This window comes from Carcharodon carcharias, chromosome 14, assembly GCF_017639515.1.
Source record: "Carcharodon carcharias isolate sCarCar2 chromosome 14, sCarCar2.pri, whole genome shotgun sequence".
In the NCBI taxonomy this organism is placed as follows: domain Eukaryota; kingdom Metazoa; phylum Chordata; class Chondrichthyes; order Lamniformes; family Lamnidae; genus Carcharodon; species Carcharodon carcharias.
Genome location: NC_054480.1, coordinates 145,128,464 through 145,152,335, shown reverse-complemented (window position 1 = coordinate 145,152,335; position 23,872 = coordinate 145,128,464). Strand labels below are relative to the sequence as shown.

The following is a 23,872-nucleotide window of genomic DNA, read 5'->3' as shown; positions in this document are numbered from 1 at the left end:
TGACATCACTGCCCACCCTCCTCCCACTCCCACCCTGACATCAGTGCCCACCCTCCTCCCACTCCCACCCTGACATCAGTGCCCACCCTCCTCCCACTCCCACCCTGACATCAGTGCCCACCCTCCTCCCACTCCCACACTGACATCAGTGCCCACCCTCCTCCCACTCCCACCCTGACATCAGTGCCCACCCTCCTCCCACTCCCACCCCAGCATCAGTGCCCACCCTCCTCCCACTCCCACCCCAGCATCAGTGCCCACCCTCCTCCCACTCCCACCCCAGCATCAGTGCCCACCCTCCTCCCACTCCCACCCCAGCATCAGTGCCCACACTCCTCCCACTCCCACCCTGACATCAGTGCCCACCCTCCTCCCACTCCCACACTGACATCAGTGCCCACCCTCCTCCCACTCCCACCCTGACATCAGTGCCCACCCTCCTCCCACTCCCACCCTGACATCAGTGCCCACCCTCTTCCCACTCCCACCCCAGCATCAGTGCCCACCCTCCTCCCACTCCCACCCTGACATCAGTGCCCACCCTCCTCCCACTCCCACCCCAGCATCAGTGCCCACCCTCCTCCCACTCCCACCCCAGCATCAGTGCCCACCCTCCTCCCACTCCCACCCCAGCATCAGTGCCCACCCTCCTCCCACTCCCACCCCAGCATCAGTGCCCACCCTCCTCCCACTCCCACCCCAGCATCAGTGCCCACCCTCCTCCCACTCCCACACTGACATCAGTGCCCACCCTCCTCCCACTCCCACCCCAGCATCAGTGCCCACCCTCCTCCCACTCCCACACTGACATCAGTGCCCACCCTCCTCCCACTCCCACACTGACATCAGTGCCCACCCTCCTCCCACTCCCACCCCAGCATCAGTGCCCACCCTCCTCCCACTCCCACACTGACATCAGTGCCCACCCTCCTCCCACTCCCACCCCAGCATCAGTGCCCACCCTCCTCCCACTCCCACACTGACATCAGTGCCCACCCTCCTCCCACTCCCACCCTGACATCAGTGCCCACCCTCCTCCCACTCCCACCCCAGCATCAGTGCCCACCCTCCTCCCACTCCCACCCCAGCATCAGTGCCCACCCTCCTCCCACTCCCACCCCAGCATCAGTGCCCACCCTCCTCCCACTCCCACCCCAGCATCAGTGCCCACCCTCCTCCCACTCCCACACTGACATCAGTGCCCACCCTCCTCCCACTCCCACCCCAGCATCAGTGCCCACCCTCCTCCCACTCCCACACTGACATCAGTGCCCACCCTCCTCCCACTCCCACCCCAGCATCAGTGCCCACCCTCCTCCCACTCCCACACTGACATCAGTGCCCACCCTCCTCCCACTCCCACCCTGACATCAGTGCCCACCCTCCTCCCACTCCCACCCTGACATCAGTGCCCACCCTCCTCCCACTCCCACCCTGACATCAGTGCCCACCCTCCTCCCACTCCCACCCCAGCATCAGTGCCCACCCTCCTCCCACTCCCACCCCAGCATCAGTGCCCACCCTCCTCCCACTCCCACCCCAGCATCAGTGCCCACCCTCCTCCCACTCCCACCCCAGCATCAGTGCCCACCCTCCTCCCACTCACACCCCAGCATCAGTGCCCACCCTCCTCCCACTCCCACACTGACATCAGTGCCCACCCTCCTCCCACTCCCACCCCAGCATCAGTGCCCACCCTCCTCCCACTCCCACCCCAGCATCAGTGCCCACCCTCCTCCCACTCCCACCCCAGCATCAGTGCCCACCCTCCTCCCACTCCCACACTGACATCAGTGCCCACCCTCCTCCCACTCCCACCCCAGCATCAGTGCCCACCCTCCTCCCACTCCCACACTGACATCAGTGCCCACCCTCCTCTCACTCCCACACTGACATCAGTGCCCACCCTCCTCCCACTCCCACCCCAGCATCAGTGCCCACCCTCCTCCCACTCCCACACTGACATCAGTGCCCACCCTCCTCCCACTCCCACCCTGACATCAGTGCCCACCCTCCTCCCACTCCCACCCTGACATCAGTGCCCACCCTCCTCCCACTCCCACCCCGACATCAGTGCCCACCCTCCTCCCACTCCCACCCTGACATCAGTGCCCACCCTCCTCCCACTCCCACCCCAGCATCAGTGCCCACCCTCCTCCCACTCCCACCCCAGCATCAGTGCCCACCCTCCTCCCACTCCCACCCCAGCATCAGTGCCCACCCTCCTCCCACTCCCACCCCAGCATCAGTGCCCACCCTCCTCCCACTCCCACCCCAGCATCAGTGCCCACCCTCCTCCCACTCCCACCCCAGCATCAGTGCCCACCCTCCTCCCACTCCCACACTGACATCAGTGCCCACCCTCCTCCCACTCCCACCCCAGCATCAGTGCCCACCCTCCTCCCACTCCCACCCCAGCATCAGTGCCCACCCTCCTCCCACTCCCACCCCAGCATCAGTGCCCACCCTCCTCCCACTACCGCTCCTATTTCAGCGCCACTTCATGCTGGCTGGCTGTTAATTGGCCGGTCAGTGTGAAATCGTGGTGGGGGGGCTGATCGCGGGCAGGGTTCTGCTTCCCTGCTGTTCCCGCCGATTGCGCCGGAACTCCAACCTAAAAATCCTGCCCATAATGTGAGAAACAGAACAATATTAAAAGAGAAACTTAAAAAAAAGTTAATTTCCACTTCTCCTGATCTATGAACAAATTTGAAAGACAGCTCCATTTTTGAATGAGGCTAGAGTACGCTCACAGTCCTTAAAGATTCAGCTAGTCTGAATATGGGAAAAACATTAGCAGCCTTACATCGAGGGCCATCTGCGTGCTCTCCTTGTGAGGACAGTTGGGACAAAGCCTTTCATAGATCACTGCGTCTGCTCCTTTGGAGTACAGCTTAATCTTCCCTTCTGAATCTTCCACTGCAGAGATAAAGAGCTCAGGGTGAACTTTTGCACTTGAACTTTTACAATGTCAAAGAATTCACGACATCGGTTTTCCCAGATAAAAGCAAAATAGTGCGGACGCTGGAAATCTGAAACAGGGACAGAAAATTCTGGAAAAAAACTCAGCAGGTCTGACAGCATCTGTGGAGGGAAAGAAAGAGGAGAGTTAACGGTTCGAGTCCTCAAGGCTCTGAAGGAGAGTTATAGGGACTCGAAACGTTAACTCTGGGCTGCATTTTCCAGTCGGCGAGCGGGGTGGGGGTGGGGCAGGGCCCACTCGCCGATACATAAAGTGACAGGTGGTGCGGCTGGACATCACCGCGCGTCATTCGGATTGTCAGTGCGGCAGGCACCCGGCCGAGTCAGCTGCGCGCCCACCAAACTGGCAAAGGCCTATTAAGGCCTGTTAAAAACTAAATTAACTCAATTTAAAGAGCTGCCCGTCCAGCCTTAAGGTTGTCGGGGGGGTGGGGGGGGGTGGGGGGTGTGGGGGCAGGCGAAGAGCCCAGGCGGCTTTCGCATTTTTCATGGAACCTCATCCACGGGCGGGATGAGGTTTCATGAAGTGTTTTAAAATCTAATGAAAAGTTATACATTTATTCTTTGACATGTCCCAGCTCATGCGATTGTGTCACACGAGGGGACCTGTTTTAAAAGTGTTAAAAATCCTTTGTTTAAAAGTTTAAGGCTGAAACAACTCTCCCCGAGGCACCTCCATGCCTCAGGGAGATCTCTGCGCTCTTTAGCGCGCACACACACGGAAGAGCTCAGGGAACCTCTCAGGGAATCACACCCCTCGCACCCCACCCCCCTCACCACCCCCCCCTCGCCCCGCCCACACGATGGGCGGGCCTTAATTGGCCCGCCCAAGTAAAATGGCGGCGTGGCCCCCTTCGGGGGCGCCAATTAGTTTCGCGCCCGCCCCCACACAACCCCCTCGACACGGGTTCATTCCTGGCCTCTGTTTCTTCCTCTCTCCGCGGATGCTGCTAGACCGGCTGGGTTTTGTTTTCCAGCGTTTTCTGGTTTTTGTTTCAGATTTCTGAGATCAGGCTCCAGGGGCGACAGGTAACAGAGGAAATCTTGAATTATATCACAAAGTGTGGGGGTGCTTTCCAAACAGGCTTTCACTAAAAATAAAACGGCACAATAAAGTCAGAGCTTGATTTTGTAGTTAAATGGTTTCTGATTTCCTGGTTCCAGCAGAGACCAGGAGAACTCCAGGGAATAGGCAGAATAACACTAAAATGCTGGCTTCATACTCACACGAGGAAGAGCATTTTACTTCATCCAATACAGCTTTTAGAGAAAAAAACTCCATGTAAACCAAGAAATTTCCAGCTTCAATGCCCAATATGTACTAAATTAGAGTGTAGAGGCTGATAGGACAAAGCAACAGATGCAGTTCAGCTCCATTTTAAAGTAATATTTCCTGTTCTTATGTTTATATAAAACTTTAATCTTATAGAATGTCATGGCTCCGTTTGGGTGGCCCAAGTTTGGGAAGAGGTCCTGAAAGAGATGCTAGACCTCATCTGTGCATATGCAAAGCATTCAGACACCGTCCCTGGACCAATGTAGCAGACAGTGTGCCTCTGGCTGGGGGTATGTGCGCCTCCTGTCACGTTGGACATTAGGTGCCAGTTTTACATGGTGTCAATTAATTTTTAGGCCAAATAGTCTGGTAGTTTATGGGACAGAAAATGTCAATGAAGGCCATTGGACTGCTGTGAAAAACCTACTGGTTCAGTAACACTTCAGGGAAGGCAACCTGTTACCTTTATCTGGTCTGGCCTGTATGTCCTACAGACCTACACTGTATGGTTAACTCTCACTGCTCTCTAAAGTGGCCTAACAAGCACTTAGTTAGAATCATGGAATCATTGAAATTTACATTGTGTCTTTGCCAGCCATAAAAGAGTTATCCAGCCGAATCCTACTTTCCAGCTCTTGGTCTGTAGTCCTGTAGCTCACTGCATACCCAAGTGCTTGTTTAAATGCAGTGAGTGTTTCTGCTTCTACAACCTTTTCAGTCAGTTAGTTCCAGACCCCAAACAACCTTTGGATGAAAAACCTCTTTTGAACTCCACTCTATGCCTCCTACCAATTGCTTGAAATCTACACTCCCTGGTTATTGACCCATCTTCTGAGAGAAATAGTTCCTTCCACTCTATCACCATTTTCTACACTTGAATTAAATATCACCTCAAAGAAAGCAAACCCAGCATAGATAATCTTTTCTCATTACCAAAATTTTCCAGTTCTGGCAACAACCTCATGAATTCCCTCTGTACTCCTTCTATTGTGGTCACATCCCATAACATGTGAGTTGCCTGGGCAGTTAGGGATGGATAGTAAACCTTGCCACCCTTGCCCACATCTCAAGAACAAATTTAGAAACACGTTCAAAATTTATCTGCCAATATCTCCAACAGGAAGAACTAGGTTCATGTCATAGAATAATCAGACAGTATGATCTGAAAAGGAAGCACAGTGCTGAGATGGGCGACGGGATTGGCAGAGGAATGAGAGCACGTCTCCTGCCTATCTTCGTGGCCGCACAGTGAAGAAAAGACAGGATGCAAAATCAAAAAAAAAATCAAGAAATAACTTCACCTTACAGATAAAGACCTTCTATTACGCAGCAAATTGTAATGACCTGGAACTTGCTGCGTACAAGAGGCTGGTAGAAGCAGAGACGATCAATGATTTCATAAAGAAACTGGATGGGAGCTTTAGGAAAATAAACTGACAGGGTTACGGGGATAGAATAGTGGAATGGGACTGACTGGATAGCTCCACAGAGAGACGGCATGGACTCCATGGGCTGAATGGCCTCCCTCTGTGCCATATGGCTCTTAAAGTGGGAGTGTTTATTTTGTTTAATTGTCTTTTGTTAGCTTACTTACAGATAACGGACATCCTCTTTCGGCAGCTGTTAAAGTCCAGTATCGCCAGCACTGTGTACGTTCTCTGCACTCCCAGCTCACTAACGGTTATAGTGTTCTGTGTACGTGACAAAAACACGTAACCAAAATTTCTTGCCGCAGTAACCAGAGCCTCTTCATCAGGGGAAGCGGCTTGGTATGCAAGCTGACCTTGAAGGAAGGAAAATAAGACAAGTTCAACATCCAAATATGGCCTGGAATAGAGTAGGAAACTCTGTCAAATGAACTTTTGAGTTTCCACTGAACACAGGATGATACAGAGTGTTCTTGAACCATATGACTAACCATGTCCAGTACTGATTTCTGCTCGTATTCTCATCCTTTTCTTTACAAAAAGTAAAATCAGGAAAATTGTGATGGTGAATCCATGCCATTGTTTTCTGAATCATGTCATAGGTTGCCCTGTTCTATTTGCTTGAGGGAGGAGCAACTTCAATAAATGCAAAATAAGGTCAGGCAACTGCAATAACTATGACTAACTTTAACAAACACTAGGGCCTGGATTTTCACCAGGTCGGATTGCCTCGAGAGCCTGCAGGTGGTCCCAATTCCGGGATTCCTGATCCCATTCCGGGGCTGCCTGAATTTTCAGGAATGCCTTTAAAGGGTGCGGGCTGATTCCTGTCAAAAGCCCTCATCCAGCACTCCCAACCTAGTCAGCTCCATGGCGGAGATAGGCATCTCCCACTCCTCCACAATTCTCATGCGATCGGGCCAGTTTTTAAAGAGTTGTGGTTTACCGCTCCTCAGAGGAGTCATAAACCCTAGTCTTCATGAGGTGACCTTTTAAAGGGTAAGTTCAAAATGTCCTCTCCCTGCCCCCTATTCCAAGATATGCCTTTTCACCCATCCCATATGTCTCCTCATGCCCCCTTTGCCGCCTATGGCCATTAACGCCCATTAACCCACAATACACTGTCTGGAATCTATGAAGCTATAGTGTATAGTTATGCAAAGTAAAAAAGCTTTTAAAAAAGTAATTCATTCATAACTTTATCCTATGCTGAAAAAAGTCATTCCACTACAAGCTCATAGAAATGTCAATCATCCAGGCCCTTTAAGTATCAAAAATCACAAACACTTGAAACCACTTAACTTGTGTAAACAAACATTGTGAAATTGACAGCAGAGAACAGAGAGCCTGAGCCATCAATGAACAATGTTTTGTCTGGGGCACAGGTGTTTTAGTATTGTATTGGATGTCTGGGCTGTCAGTCAAGCATACAAAATGAGGCTTGGCTGAGAACCTAGGCAACCATTAAGCTTGTTGAAACAATTGCACCCCATCTGAACATCAGCATCCTTCAAACACTTTGTTGTTGTTTTTCCCATGTACATTCATTTCTATGCCAATATTTGCTTTACTATTTATTAAGGTGATTTTTTTTTTGTCAGCCATTGTGTTAACCTGATACAGAGGCTATAAGAAACCTTCCAGCAGTAGCTATAAATCAAGAGGTGGAGGGGAGAGAGGAACTTGGTGAAATTACAATCACAAGGGAAGCAGTACTGAGCAAACTGATGGAGCAGCGGGCTAACAAGTCTCCAGGTCCAGATGAACTTCATCCTCGGGTCTTAAAAGAGGTGGTTAATGAGGTAGTAGATGCATTGGTGTTAATTTTCCAAATTCCCTAGATTCTAGAAAGGTTCTATCAGACTGGAAAGTAGCAAATACAGCACCTCTATTCAAGAAGGGAGGGAGGCAGAAAACAGAAAACTATAGGCCAGGTAGCTTGACGTCTGCCGTGGGGAAGGTGTTAGAATTGATCATTAAAGAGGTTATAGCTGGGCACCTAGAAAAATACAAGGTAATCGGGAAGAGTCAGCATGGTTTTATGAAAAGGAAATCATGTTTAAACAATTTATTAGAGTTCTTTGAAGGAGTAACATGTGCAGTGGATAAAGGGGGAGCCTGTAGATGTACTGTACTCGGGTTTCCAGAAGGCATTGGATAAGGTGTCACCCCAAAGGTTATTGCAGAAAATAAAAGTGCATGGTATAGTGGGTAATATATTTGCCTGGATAGAGGATTGGTTGGCTGGCAGAAAACAGAGAGTATGCATAAATGGATCTTTGTCTGATTGGCAGGATGTGACTAATGGAGCCCTGCAGAGCCTCAAATTTTTATAATTTACATAATTGATTCAGATGAGGGGGGTGAAGACTAAATTTGCAAATGACACAAGGAAAGGTAGGAAAGTTTGTTGTGAAGAAGACATAAGGGGTTTGCAGACGGATATAGATAAGTTGACAGAATATGTAAAAATCTTCAGCTGTAGTATAATGTTGTAAAATGTGAAGTTGTTCACTTTGGCAGGAAGAATAAAATAGTAGAGTATTACTTAAACTGAGAACAACTGTAGAATTCCGAGGTGTAGAGGGATCTGGGTGTTCTCTCGCATGAATCACAAAGTGTTAGTACAAAGGTACAGCATGTAATCAAGAAGGCTAATGGAATGTTATCCTTTATTATGAGAGAATTGAACATAAAAGTAAAGATGTTATACTTTACTTATTCAGGGCATTGGTGAGACTGCATCTCAAATACTGTGTACAGTTTTGGTCTGCTTATTTAAGAAGGGATGTAAATATATTGGAGATGGTTCAAAGGAGGTGTACTAGATTGAGACCTGGAATGAGTGGGTTGTCTTATGAGGAAAGGTTGGACAGACTGGGCTTGTTTCCACTGGAGTTTAGAAGAGTGAGGGGTGACTTGATTGAAGTTTACAAGATCCTGAATGGTCTTGACAAGGTAGTCATGGAAAGGATGTTTCCTCTTGTGGTTGAGTCCAGAACCAGGGGGCACTGTTTTAAAATTAGGGGTCGCCCTTTTAGGACAGAGATGAGGAGAAATTTTTTCTCTCAGAGGGTTGTATGACTTTGGAACTCTCTGCCTCAGAAGGTGGTGGAGGCGGGGTCATTGAATATTTTTAAGGCGGAGATAGATAGATTCTTGTTAGGCAAGGGAATCAAAGGTTATCAGGGTAAATGGGAACGTAGAACTCGAAACACAAACAAATCAGCCATGGTCTTATTGAATAGCAGAGCAGGCTTGAGGGGCCGAATGGCCTACTTCTGCTCCTATTTTGTAAGTTCGTATGTTTTGGATAAATGATTTTGCCTCACTTGCGGCCACTAATACATTAAGTAGCTGCACCTTTTTAATCCTGGTGCACGGTCCTTTAGGGACTGATGAAAGGTGCTATTTCCAGCCTGCCCTTGCTTGCAGGGGCCCATCTAACCTTGCAGATTAAATAAGGCACAACGTGTGCAAGCTCCACCAGGGTAGACCCCCACCTCCCAAACCCCAATTCAGGTCAGTGAAAGGTTTGCTCCATCACAATCTGTTCCTTCAGCAACTGAAACGAAATACATACCTGCTCATGATATCACTGGGGAGAGCAGCTGGGAGGAGTTTCAGAGCAGACAGTTTGTCAATGGTAGCTAGGAATCAAGCTAACATGCGCAGTGATAAACTCACCAACCCTGTGTACTTCAATTCTCACACTGTTTAAGCTGTGCCTGTTAGTCAGCTCGTTTGTAAAGGGATAAGTTGGTTTAACTTTCCCAAGTGGACAGCAATTGGGGAGATGGTAGCACAGTGGTAATGTCATTAGACTAGTAAACCAAAGGCCCAGGCTAATCCTCTGGGGACAAGGGTTTGAATCTCACCATGGCAACTGGTGAAATTTGAAATGAGTTAAGATAACCTGGAATTACAAAGCTAGGCTCAGCAATGATGACTATCATTGACTGTTGTTAAAAACCCATCTCGCTCACTTCAGGGAAGGAAATCTGCTGGTCTTGCCTACAAGAGACTCCAGACACACAGCAACATGGTTGAGTCTGAAATGGCCTAACAAGTTACTCAGTTCAAGGGCAATTAGGTATGGGCAACAAATGCTGGCTTTGCCAGTGATGCCCACATCCCCTGAAAGAATTAAAGGAAAAAAATTGCATTTGTCTTGCACATTTAACATAGTAAAAAGTCCTAAGGCATTTCACAGGGGAATTATCACACAACTGACACTCAGCCACATAAAGTAATTGAGGCAGACGAGCAAAAGCTTGATCAAAGAGTTAGGTTTTAAGAATTGACTTAAAGGAGGAAAGAGAGGTAAGGGTTTAGGGCAGGAATTCCAGAGCTTAAGCCCTAGTCAGCTGAAGGTAGGGCTATCAGTGGTGGAGTCTGATTGTCTGTAATGATCATATTGAAATGATTGTAATATTCATTGATTGTTTTGGTGCACCTTGTGATCCATTTGTAAAAGTTGAATCTGATTGTACTTTTGTGATGGTGATTTTGAAATGTTTTGGAATGTTCTTCCAGATATTTTATGAATAAAGTATATTTTTCAAAACAAAAATCAGTGGTGGAGTAAAGGAAATTGGGAATGTGTGAGATCAGGTCACTGTGTTGTGGTTTTTACTGGTATTGAAACTATTTGAGGAGTATCCTTCACACTTGAATTCTTTGTGGGAATAAATTTGCACCCCCCAAAGCTAAATTTAATGAGCAGGAACTTGTGAAGTGACCTGAATTCCCAATACGTATTCCTATTGATGAGGCTGTGTTGCTGGAGGTGAAATTTCTCTCCAAGGTTAGTTATCATTTTCAGTTGGGTCCTTGTCTTCATTCCTCACCCCAATGGCAATGTTTGCTTCACTTCCTCTGAAAGGCTTTCAAAACTATCTAAATGTTTTAAAGAGATGTTCTTTCTCTAACTTTAAAAGTTTGTGTGTGGCTTTATCTTTGTTTCTCTAATCAATTTTTGCCCACATATTTTTATTTCAGTTTTCCTATGTTTTGGCTTTGTTTGAGTGTTGCTTTTTTTTAAAAAAAATGCATTTCAAATATTTGCTGTCTTTATTTGAGCACTTCATCAGTATAGTGTCTCCGGGCAGGATTTTATGTTGGCAACAGGGGTCTCATCCACAAACTGTAGGGCCGGTGAGAGTCCCGCATCCCCTCCATTGGGGAAGGCCCAACAGTGTCAGGCAAGGTTCTCCAGTGTTTAGGACACTGAGGGTGGAAGACTCATCCACCCCCACTAAGAGCCACCAGCCAATCAACAAACAAATGCTCTCCATTGTCGTCAGTGTCACTGGGGTGGGAGTGGCAGCTGGTGATAAAATGCCCAGAAAGACGGCCAGGATCGACAAGGGACTTAAGCCACGGGTGAGTGAGGGCAGCAAGGGGTTCTCCAGGAATGGGCTGTCAGCAGCAGTGGGGGGGTGGGGGGGGGTGGTTGGAGGATAGGTAGGGGGTTAGGCTTTCAGCTGGCTGGCCCCTTCCAAATGCCAGCTCCCTGAATCACACACTGAGTCCCCTTCAATGAGGGACTTCACCTGGAAGTCTGCAAGCTAATATAACAAGGTTTGCATTTCGGGCACCCTGCCTGGTGACTTCCCCACCCGCTGCTTGTTGAACACCAACGACAGCGGGATTAATTACGCACTTAAGGGCCTCAATTAGCCTGTGGGGCCAGGAAGGAAAGAATTCATCTAACATTTCCACTCACACTTCCTGTCTACAAAATCTACAAGACCGACCTCTGGCTGTCATTTTTTGTGACACTTTTACGTCAACTTTTTCCACGATGAATTCTCATGTCCCCCATTATAACAGCTTGTCAGTTTCACTGAGGAAGCTCCTCCCACTGTGCACTCACCCCGGTGAACCCTGGGCCATTGCTGACAGGTGGGGAGACAGGGCCCCTGACTGGGAAATTGAGAAATGAGCCTTAAAAAAATTCCTTAACTGGTTTTATAATTCCCTTAATAACTTACCCAACAGACTCAAGGAGGTTCCCAGCTTGCCCTTAATTGTGTCCCACAGAAGCAAGGGCAGGGTGATGTAGGAATCCCAAACTGATGTCGATTTCAGGGGATTTAACTCCCGCATGCATACAAACCCACTTCCCCTTGCCTGGGAAAATTTCAACCAATGTATTTGTAATGCCTGCACCATGGCCCAGTTATCCCCTGCTTAAAGTGGTGTCCACATTTGAACTCCCAGTTTGTCTATAGTTTCTAACCAAGCTCCCTTTCTGAAACTGTGGCCACCTGGGATCACAGTGACGAGGATTTGAAAGCGAATCTGTGAGGGCTGGTCGTACAAACGCACTTTCCTGATGTGGAGCCTTACCCAACAGCATCACCCTATCAGAAAATGATAGCAATGGACCAGGATTTGCTGATTACACGATCCCAGTAGCTGAGGCTCCGTGCTGATGTGTGCATCTGAATTTATCTTCCCTATTCTATAAATTTTAAAATCTTAACTTTCCATCAGCTTGTAAACATTAAGCGATGGAAATGCTACATCACACGTGCTACTCACAATAGGAGATTGTGGTGGAAGGATTAATCCAGGCCGGTCTCTTGCTTAAAGCTGGTTTATTTCCAAAACAACTCCTCAGTGCCAGCAGCTTCCACACAAAGTGTTCCAGCTGTAACCCTTTGATTCTATTCACTTGGGATAATTAATGCCCACAGCCTGTTTAACTAGCAATTGGTTTTAACAAGATGATTGCCATATTAACACATGAACAGAAGGCAGCTCACCACTACCTTCTCAAGGGCAACTAGGGATGGGAAATGAATGCTGGCCTAACCAGCGAAGCCCCCATCTCATGAATGAATAAAAAATGAAATAATAAAACTAAAGCACCTTTGTGTCAAAGGATATCTTTTTCTCAATGGTAAAATTGCTATCAAAATTCACTTCACTTTATTACATTCAGAGCATTTCCACTTACATGTGATTATAATCAAGGCAATCTCGCAGTCCTTGCTGGAGTACAAAGAACTAATTTATCCAAAAATTAAGACAGCCTATTTGTTATTGAAGAAATATTCTGTCTGCGTTTCAAGTCGTATTCTGCATAAACATCATTAAAAGTCAACATTTTCTAACTGAAGACAATTCAGGCTCACCATTTTTCTCCTCCACCATTACCGTGTGACAAACAGCCAGTAACTTAAAGAATTCATGGACTTCAGGGTCATCTCCTGACCGAATGAGCTCCAAAAGCAAACAGTCGTAAAACTTCAGCTTTCCATCAGCGAATGTGTTCCAGCGAAAGTCAACTGCCTGAAAATATTCCAGTGATCTTCTCAGTGAGGGGTAAGACGGTTTGCACAATAATCAGTGAACATGGCATTTAACATTGGTTGAAGCACAGAATTTTTGAACAGAAACTGAAATATGTTAAACGACAGTTGTTATTGGGGGGCTAGTTAGTTCAGTTGGCGAGCGTGTGGTCCAGAATAATGCCAAGAGCATGGGTTTGATTCCTGTTCCGGCTGAGATGGAGCTGGAACCTACCTCCTTCCCCTGTCCCTGAGGGTGGAAGGCAATAGCAAACCACCAATGATAAAAACTATCAAGAAAACAGCTCAGGATAAAGTATCAGTGTGGACAATAGCTAAGGACCTGTCTTTGGGCAGAGCACTCATGACACAACAATGATGATTCCACCTTCAACCGTGATGAAATATCATTTCTGAACTATTCAAAACACGAGAGAGAGTGAATTAAATTTCCTATAGACACAGGAATGGGAGGAGGCTATTTAGCCCCTCGAACCTGCTCTGCCATTCAATGAGATTGTGGTTGACCTGCAGCCTAACTTGATATACCCACTTTCACCTTATATCTCTTAATACCATTGGTTAACAAATAACCATCAATCTCAGATTTAAAATTAGCATAAAGTAAAATGAAAACAAGCCATTTCCTATACTTTTTAGCAAAGGTGTATATTCCAGAAAATGACTATTGTTAGTTCAGTATGTTTAAGCCATTTCATTCTTATTTGATTACCTGTATCTCTCTCTCTTCAGGTCCCGTGACAAAGGAGAGCATTGGCGACCATGGACTTCTCTATGATTAGTTTTGGCAATGTACTGCAGTGGTTTACCATTGCCTTCTGAGGGATCTGGCTGACCAGGAAACACTTATGGCCTGCCTTAGACATATTGGCAGGACTTGCAGTTTGACAGTCAACCTGTTTGGCCACATTATGAATATACCTTCCTTGACCATCAAGTCCCTGGAGTGGGACTTGAACCTGGAGCTTCTAGGCTCAGAGGTAGGGAAGCTTGCACTGCACCACAAAACATCTCACCTTGTAGCCAACATGGCTAAACATTCATAACCCTCCAGGTTACAGATCAAACTACGGGTGATAAAACACATGAAATATACATTGCCAGTTATAATTTGTGCTACGAGTGGTTCTTGAGGCGATGATGCTAATTTTTGGGCAGACCAGTTAAAGTTCTGTGACAAAAAGCAAACATGGAGAAGGGCCCTCTCTACCTTCCAGCAATAATTTGTAGATCAGTAAGCAGTACTTAATAAGCTCAAGGTTTTAAATAAACCTCAGAATCAACAATTGATTCCTGCCAAATAATGCTGATTAAAAAGCACTTACCTTTGCTTTATTGACATCATCAAATTGATTGCCTGAAAGTCACAAAGAATTCAACTTTTAGCTATAAAATACAGAATATTTTTGATCAAAGATTTCTTCTACAATCCACAATGACACAATCTTCTTCTTCAGCTCTCTGCCAGAAGGCAGGTTTGTCCTACGGAGCTATGATCTCCAGCACCGGGTAGGGCGAGGAGGCAGGGCGTGAATTCAACCCCACTAGAATGGGGATTGAACCCCCTGCTTGCTGGTACCAATGTGGTTCACACCAGCCATCCAGCCAACTAAACCCCCGCCCCCCCCCACCAAAAGAGCCCGGGTTTCTGTAGCAACATGCACTTATACATGCATGTCGTAATCTGGAGCTGTGGATAGTGATGGCAGAGGCTCCGATTTTCTTTCCGTCGTGTGGCTGACCAAGAATCTCTCCCGCTCTTACCCCCTGTCATTGGCGTGTGTTGGAAGGATTTACCAGCTTACTCAGCATGTTTGACCGTATTATGAACACACCCTCCTTGGCCATCAAGTCTTGGAGTGGGACTTGAAACCCAGAGATTCTGGCTCGGAGGCAGGAACGTTACCCAATCTGCCAAAAGACCTCAGGATGATATTATCATGTCTAGAAAGGAAAAGACATTTGGCCCTTAAACCCTTTGCCTCTATAGACCACATTTGGCCTATCCTAGTGACTGTTATTCCAGCTACTTAATGTCTTAATGTATTGGGTGTAATTCCAGAAAATGTTACTTAGGGCTGAATGGCTTCTTTCCTTAGCTGGCAGATAAAAATACCTAGCTGTTATTTTCCATCTACTGTCTGATCACCTCAGAGTTTTCTTAATCCCGACATCTTCAATCCCATTTCCAGATGGTTATTTACCAGCTTCTTTCTTTGTGTTTATGTTGTATCTAACCAGCTAATAAACACCGTCGGCTGAATTTTCTATTTGGTGGGGGGGTGGTGGGGGCAGGCACGGACCCTTTTGCCGCCCGCGATCAGGTCCATGTCGCCATTTTCCGCGGGCGGGCCAATTAAAGCCTGCCCAGCGTAATGCCCGACTCCCGAGGACAGTGGGAGCGGGCAGGCGGCGGTGGGAGTGCATTGTCCACCAGGTCCAATGGTGACCCGGCCGCCTGTTTATCTGAATCGCTGGCAGCCTTTGCAAGGTCGCTCACAATGGCAAGTGGAAGGGTCACCAGAGGGGTTCGGGTGAGCAGGCCAGGCCGGAGGGTAGGGAGGGGGGGGAGCCAGTGTGCCCCTCGTTTCTCAGATGACTGCCTCGAGGAGGTGGCAGCACGGTGGGAGGTGTTGGTCCCCCAGGACGGGAGGAGGAGGCCCCCCCACATGACAAAACGTGCCTGGGAGGAGGTGGCGGAGGTGGTGAGCTCCCGTGACGTGGTGCAGCGCATGTGGATCCCGTGTCACAAGCGCTTCAACGATTTGTTGCGCTCAGGAAGGGTGAGGACCATATCGGCAGATGTCATGTAACCCAGCAGGTCGGCTTACCCCACCCTGCTGCATCCCCCTCCCTGCAACCCCACCCAAGTCTGAGTGTAGGGACTGCATTGAATCATTGACGGTATTTGTCCTTTGCTGGATGGGCATGCAGATATTGCCCACACTGAGCTCACCCTGAAAGGGTGATGAAGAGATGTGTTTTGTCCCTGAGTCCCACATGACTGGTTTGGGGGCAACCTGTAGGAGGTGAACCTGGGCGCAGTGCTGGAACTGCAGGGCATGTCCTAGTCAGGGTGATGAGATGCTGGGAGGGGAGCTTCAAGGTGGTGCGGCACCAAACCATCTGCTGCCCTCTGCGCTCCACGTGCTTATGCCTCCTGGCTATGGAAGGATATACCATGTGGTGAGCTGTGAGGGGGATGCAGAGATGCTTCAGTGTGAGTTGGATAAGCTGAGTGAGTGGGCAAATGCATGGCAGATGCAGCATAATGTGGATAAACGTGAGGTTATCCATTTTGGTAGCAAAAACAGGAAGGCAGATTATCTGAATGGCTATAAATTGAGAGAGGGGAATACACAACGAGACCTGGGTGTCCTCCTACACCAGTTGCTGAAGGTAAGCATACAGGCAATAAAGAAGGCAAATGGTATGTTGGCCTTCATAGCCAGAGAATTCGAGTACAGGAGCAGGGATGTCTTGCTGCAGTTGTACAGGGCCTTGGTGAGACCACACCTGGAATATTGTGTGCAGTTTTGGTCTCCTTATCTGAGGAAGGATGTACTTGCTATAGAGGGAGTGCAGCGAAGGTTTACCAGACTGATTCCTGGGATGGCGGGACTGACATATGAGGAGAGATTGAGTCGGTTAGGATTATATTCACTGGAGTTCAGAAGAATGAGAAGGGATCTCATAGAAACCTATAAAATTCTAACAAGACTAGACAGGGTAGATGCAGGAAGGATGTTCCCGATGGTGGGGAGAGTCCAGAACCAGGGATCACAGTCTGAGGATATGGGGTAGATCACTTAGGACTGAGATGAGGAGAAATGTCTTCACCCAGAGAGTGGTGAGCCTGTGGAATTCACGGAAGTTAGATACAGCTCTTGAGGCGAAAGGGATCAAAGGATATGGGGAGAAAGCGGGAGCAGGCTATTGAGTTGGATGATCAGCCATGATCATAATGAATGGCAGAGCAGGCTCGAAGGGCTGAATGGCCTACTCCTGCTCCTAGTTTATATGTTTCTATGTTCCTAATGTGATGTAGGCAGCGTGTGTCCTGGAGTGGGGTGGTGGGTTGTGGATTTGGCTGAGCATCCTTACCTGAGTGTTTGGCAGCAGCGGGGTGAGGAGACACTGGAGCCCTGCAATGTCCCCCTCTGGTTGGGGTGGGCAGTGCGTGAAGAGAGTCCATGTGCAATTTGCACTAATCAATGCTCTTCTCTCATTTTCAGGAGAAGAATGTACATAATGCCGCTGAGCGGGTGAGGACTGGTGGAGGGCCGGCCCAGTTAGCCATTCTCAGCCACTTCGAACAGGAGGTCCTGGATCTGGAGAGGAGCCATGCGCCCAGGTCCACTGGTGTGGGTGAGGCTGGGGTGCCATGGGCAGGTATGTGTGCCCAACAGTGAGGTCACCATTGTTCTCCCAGCAGCCATGGCAGTGCTGAATGTTCAGTGATTGAAGTTTACAACATGGCTTGACCATTGTTTATGGAAGGATGAGCGCATAACGATCCGGGGGACAGGGATGCACATTGTCATTGCCTCCACATTAATTGATCCGATGTCCTTGTTCTTCCTTTCAGCATCATTGGAGCAGGGCTGGGAGGAGGAGCAGCAGATGCCCCCTCTCACACCCGAGAGCCCTGAAGTCTCACCAGCCTCACACCATCTCTGCCAGGCAGGCACCAGCGCAGATACTAACACCTCGGTGGGAATTAGAACATTGGCTAGTGTTCCGGGCACAGCGGTGAGGGCACTTCACAGTCGCTGGAGGAGCTGGCAGAGACAGAGAGTGCCCATGGTGCCAGCAGTTGGAGGGCTGCAGGGGACCAGGCACATGCTCAGTCGGTACCTGATGATGAGCCTCTGGAGTCGTCCGCGATGCAGCAAATGCAGCCGGGTATGCGGGAGCATCTGGGGGAGATACATGAGGCTATGCTTGGCTTGGTGTCCCTGGTGGAAGAGTCTACATGGACGCTGGCCAAAGCAATGAGCTACATGTCCGAGCGCCAAGCATCCTCCATGGAGAGAGTGGTGACTCTCATGGAGAGGCTCCTCCAGGAGACCCACCAGGGCTTCCTGGGGATGTGCTCTGACCAGCAAGTACCTCACATCGGCATTGACCTCAGCTGGTCAGTGCCAGTGTGAGAGATGGTCTAGGCACCAAGTTTCCCAGCTCGGTGCCCATCCATCCACGGTGAGCAGGGAGGTCCAAAGTAACCTCATGTTGGCGCAGCAGCTGCCTGGCATCTATGTGAGCTCCTCTCAGGGCGCTCCGGATGAGGGCGGCAGCTCCTCTGCCCCTCTCCCAGTGACCGTATCATCCGGTGAGGCTGCAACGACTGGGGAGATGCCAGCTGTGGAACTGGCAGCTCCCTCCCAGGCAGGGCTGGCACTGGCTCCACAGGCCAGAGGACGACTGCCAAGGTCATTGTAGCCAACAGTTCAGCAGAGTCAGCAGCTGTCTCAGATACCACTCCCAGCGAGGGGACAGCACCAAGACGTAGCACCCGAAAACGTAAACATAAAACACCTTAGGCACACAACGGGTTTATCACTCGGGCTTTTGTGTTGGCCCGAGATGAGGTCCTTATGGTTTGTTTTGTTTGGTAACACTATTCTCTTTTATTTGGAATAAGTTGCTTTGTTTGATACATTAAATCCAGAGATGTCACCATGGCTGAGGGTGTCTCTTTTCTTCTGAAGGTGTATGGTTTCCGAAACTGTAATGAGTGATTTTTTGGACATTCAGCTTTATTAACAAGACCCTTAGTGACTGTTTCTAACCTGGTAGGTTTTGCACTGAGGTGTCCAGTATGGAGCCTACAGCCCAGGCTTGTCTGGGAGGTCCATGTGTGGTGTGCTAGCTGAAGGTTCATTGGATTAAAGCCTCCCGGGTGTCCCTGCCTCCCTGGGGTAGTCCCGGGTCAGCGTCTACCCCCTCAGCATTTCCCTGTGTGAGCTCATCCTCGGACTCTCTGCTGGACTCATCGTGTGCAGCCGCAGACACTGTGAACGTCTTCATCGTCCACTGCGTCCCCCTTTTTCATCGCCAGATTGTGGAGAGCGCAGCATGCAACCACTACCTGCGACACACGATCTGAGGGGTACTGGAGAGCTCGTTGCGCCTGTGCGCTGACCCGAAGATCGCACGGGCACCGAAAAATCGGCGTCGATTGAAGACTAAAGGGCCTTAAGAGGCCCGTTAATTAATGGTGGGCGCACGTCGGACATCAGCACCCGCCCACCCAGCGAAATATCGCGATGGCGCGCAGTGAAGTCGGGACACTCGCCCAACATCACCCTGCGTCACTTTACACACAGACATAAAGAGCCTGCTTCCACACGCCAAAGAGAAAACTCAGCCCCTTAGGTTTTGCGTCAGAGTGTCTGCTTTAGCAGATTAACTACTCGGTCGCACAATTTGAAGTTTGTAGAACCTTAACTGTGCATAAATTAGCTGCCACATTGCCTACATAACCATAGCTGAGCTGTGGAAATAATTCACAGGCTGTAAAGCGCTTTGGGGTGTCCTGAGGATACGCGAGACATTATAAAAGTGCTCATTCGTTCTTTGGCCGTGATATGTCCCATCACTAAATGGGAGCATGAGTTTCTTTTCCAGGAAGTTTCTAGAAAAGGCTTGTTAATTTTGCACATACATATAGTTCTGTGAAGACTGGCAAGAGTTTGTATCCCTAATCCCTCCAAATCTGTGTACCTTCACAAATAAAACTAAAATGAAATTGCAAATCATCACAAATGTCTTTTGCAGTTAAGGCTCTTTGGAAAATAGTTCACCCTCTATATCCTTAGCCCTTTAAATGTTTCCACTGAAGAGTACACCACTGATCAGAGTTCTGAAAAACGGAACAACAGTTGTTTCCTATTGGTTAAATATTAACAATCTAACAATTACCATAGATCCGTCCAGCGATGCTGCATTTCTTAAAGGCCATGATGTTTTGGGTCAGAGTGCCTGTTTTATCGGAGAAAATGTACTTTATTTGACCGAGCTCCTCATTCAGGGTGGTTGTTCTTGCTTTGGCCGGGCTGTCTCTCGCAGTACAGTACATTTTTATATCCCAGTTGATGAAAAAACTCTGGGCCACATGGAGGAATTCAAACCTGGAAAATAAAAATATCTGTCATTAGCTGATGTATTGCTGAGAAGTTTGCTTGCAAAGGAGTGTGAACACAGTCAGAATTACAATAAAGTTACATCAGCTCGGTTAAGTCACTGCACTAATTACATTAACACTAACCATTGTTAAAGGAAAGAAGCAATGGCATTTTTTAACACTGTGATTAAGAATTGCCATGCTTTTCAGTCAAATACAAGATCCACTAAAATATTTAAAATAAGTGTCTGCCACAGAGCAATGATTAATTATTGATTCGATGGTTCCCAGTCTACGGTGAGCAAGGCAGTTCTTACGATATGTACTATTCTGCGTAGCTACTTGCTTTCCAGAGGCGAAACTTTCATGTGTTTAGTGGTAAGGGAACAATTGCATTCCATGGAAAATCTGATCATTTCAGAACGTTCTCAATCCTGCCACCCAGCTTTGCTTCCCAGCTTGCTCACCAGAGGGCAGAGTAAACATCATCGTTCTCTTCAGCAATAGTTCCAACATCCGTGGCTGTTCGCTTCAAGTTAATAAAACAGCTCCCTCTCCTGGACCTCAAAATAATTAACACACGACATTACTCTCCCAGTTTGGCCTCGCTCTGCAATTTGACTCATCCCGAGTCGATATTGATCAGTGCATTGACACAACTGTTGGCTTTAATTGCTGCTGCAACATTAGCTGCTGGGAGAACAGCCTTTGACAAGAAGAAAACATGAATGTTTAGCTTGATGATGGGGAGACTCTATGTTTGGAGATGGGTGGTGTAGATACATGTACTGTACATATTTCAGAGCCTTAACATGCACTAATCTGCCCATCATCTCTTTTCAGGAGGTTCAGTCTACATCAGGGCCAGTCTCGGATTATGTTTTAAAGTGTATGATTCCACTAATTATTCATACAACTGCCTTCTCTTTCAAAACTTATTGTTTTAAATTGCATCACTATCAAAAACTATAAATAATAGAATACATCTATTGTTTTCCAATATGTTATAAGAGTTCACTTTCCGTTGCATTCTGCATTATCAGGAAATCAGTAGAATTTTTGACCTGCAGCCCATGGAGAGTTTTCTCTTTGCAATATAAATCTTCAGGAAGAAGGTAAAGGGGAAACCATTCTGAACAGCTGCACATTTCAGAATTTGCAGGTTTATATGTAGCTTTACAGAGAGATAATGACTTGCTTACGTAATATAAAGTGACATCGGCAATATCGAGTTCAGAATAATAACATATCCCCAGAAGGACAGAAAGCCTTGATATCCTGGACTGTAATTTCCAGACCAAATGTCGAGATACGGAACTTTATTTCCAAATTTCACACTCCAGACAGCACTTCCAACAGCAAGGCAGAATGATAAAACAGCAACAATCAAGAGGACCTGGAAAAGCATTAAATAAATTTGCAGTTCATCATTCAGTTACATTCCACTTTACAGGTATTGTTACAGTCACCCCCTATCCCAATAGCCTGTTTTGGCAGTTTTGGACACTAAGTCCAGTGCTTACACAAGTCAAATAGTAAAAAATATATACTTTTAGATAGCACCTTCCTTACTCTCAGGACATCTTTAAGTACTTTCTGGACAATAATGTACTGTTTTAAAAAGTGTAATCAGCTTTGTATTTGAGGCAAGCTTCTAATGAACACAAGTTGGAATTGCTATATGTGCACAATACAATGAAAAGGTTCTGTGTGCATGTTCTTAGTTAGTGTTTCTTCTTCCCCCCAGTGCACGATTCCTGTATATCAGTTTAAGTCACATTCTTATTACACAAGTTTAATTACATTACTGGAGGCTAATACATGAAAGGTCATTGACCTGAAACGTCAGCACTGTTTCTCTCCCCACAGATGGTGCCAGACCTGCTGAGTGTTTCCAATATTTTCCTGCTTTTAATTTTAGTTCCTGGCAGTTGCCAAATCTAATATGGAAACTGGAGCTGCACTTTCTATGTGGCTCAGCAAGTGGATGAGAGATAGAAAACAGAGAGTCGGGATAAATGGAACATTCTCCGAGTGGTGGGAGGTAACGAGTGGTGTTCCCAGGGAACCATACTGGGGTCTCAGCTTTTCACAATACCTACTAATGACTTTGAATGGAGAGTTATAAGAGCACAGATGACATGAAGATGGGAGGCATAGAAAGTTACAAAGGGACATAATGGGCAAAGTGAGAGAGCAAGCGGCAAGTGATTGAACATACTAGAAGCACCACACGATTCATGAGGCGCTCGATTCTGGTTTTCTTCAAGACATATCTCCCGCTGTTTTTCATTATTTTTGTATCCACCCCTGAAAATTAATTGAAATATAAAACAAGTCAAAATTTGTGCCCCGGGAGTGTCATTATGCTAACATCAGCAGTAAACTTATGGGAGGGGGATAGTAATTTTAGCTTTGGAAGACACAGTAAGTCCTTGCTTAAAGTGGTCTTTGCATTCCTGAAAATCATGACTTTAAGTGAAGCAACTTTAAGTGAATCATAGGTTCCCATAGGAATCAATGTTAAAACCAGAGTTAAGTTCCTTTGGACATTTCTTGCCGAGATAAAATGACACGTATATTGAAATACTGTACCATACATGTGCAGCACTGTGCATTCCATTCAAAATAAAATACATCACTAAATATAAAAGAAACCAATCAGTGTGCAATATAAAACAATACACTCACCAGCCTCCATCTAGGGACAGAAGTTGGTCAGTGCAGTTATCAGCTGAACTACCTGCACTGACCAACTTCTGCCACAGATGGAAGCAATGACTTCATTGGGAGTTTAGCACTGGCGAAGCCAGGAGCAGAGAATGGCAGCAGCCAAATGAGCAGCCAGGGGAAGAAGAACAGGCACTGGGGCCTCAGGCAAGAATAGAGGACAGAGGGTGAGACCCCTGGAGGGCAAGGGCGAGAGGCGATGCCGGGGTGGGGTGGGGTGTGAGGCGAGGGCTGGGAGCAAGGTTGGCAGCAGGGGGCAAGAGGCACTCAGGGAGAGAGCGGAAGTGCTGGGGAAAGGGAGCAGTCGGGGAAGGGGAAGGGGAAGGGGAAGTTTGGCAATAACTGAATGGGTAACACTGACACTAATTTATTAACAATGTTGAAGTGAAACAACGTTAAAAGAGGCGACATTAAGCGGGGACTTACTGTCGTGTAAAGCAGCCACTTCCTTAACATCTCTACAGGTTTTCATCTGTATTGATCTTAATGGTAGTAATAACCTGAAGAGATGTCAAATGGGCTGTGCTGCACTATCTCCTCTCAACCCAGTCAAAATGACCACACTCGTCCATTGAGTCTGTCCCATCCCAGCATAGGGGCACACACCAGTTCTCCATCCCTGTTCCTGCTCACACACACTCTCAGGTAATACAATCCCCCGGGAGAAGCAGTAGCCTTGGGGCAGGATTCTCCGTGCCCTCCCACAGCGGGCCTGATGGTGAGGGCGAAAAGTAGGTTTCGTGTCGTTGTAAAAACAGGCCGGTCGCTGCAGGCCGACTTCAATGGCAGCCGGTGTTTGCCACTGCGCCAGGTCCCGAACTGCATTCGAATACATATGAATTTCCCGAGTGCTCATTATGTGTGCAGCTCGCTGGAGTCACACCCCCCCTCCCCCCCACAGCGCTGGATCAAAAGGCCACACTCACACCAAATTAGACCGGCCTGATTGACAGAAGTGCGCCTGGCGTGCTGCACTTCACTCGTGGCTCCGAGGCACGTTCGTCTACCT

At 47.7% G+C, this 23,872-nt stretch overlaps 1 protein-coding gene across 3 annotated transcripts in view; it reads right to left on the bottom strand.

The window, feature by feature from the left end:
- LOC121287241 (phospholipid-transporting ATPase IC-like) overlaps positions 1–23,872 on the bottom strand; it is a 126,645-nt gene that overhangs the window by 46,932 nt on the left and 55,841 nt on the right. For all 3 annotated transcript variants that reach the window (XM_041204939.1, XM_041204940.1, XM_041204941.1), the window contains exons 11-17: positions 22,355–22,443; positions 21,336–21,529; positions 19,932–20,140; positions 14,333–14,364; positions 12,831–12,987; positions 5,853–6,041; positions 2,807–2,919 (exon numbers count right to left, since the gene is read on the bottom strand). In XM_041204939.1, the coding sequence (XP_041060873.1) occupies positions 2,807–2,919; positions 5,853–6,041; positions 12,831–12,987; positions 14,333–14,364; positions 19,932–20,140; positions 21,336–21,529; positions 22,355–22,443 (983 nt within the window). The remainder of the gene's footprint in view (positions 1–2,806; positions 2,920–5,852; positions 6,042–12,830; positions 12,988–14,332; positions 14,365–19,931; positions 20,141–21,335; positions 21,530–22,354; positions 22,444–23,872) is intronic.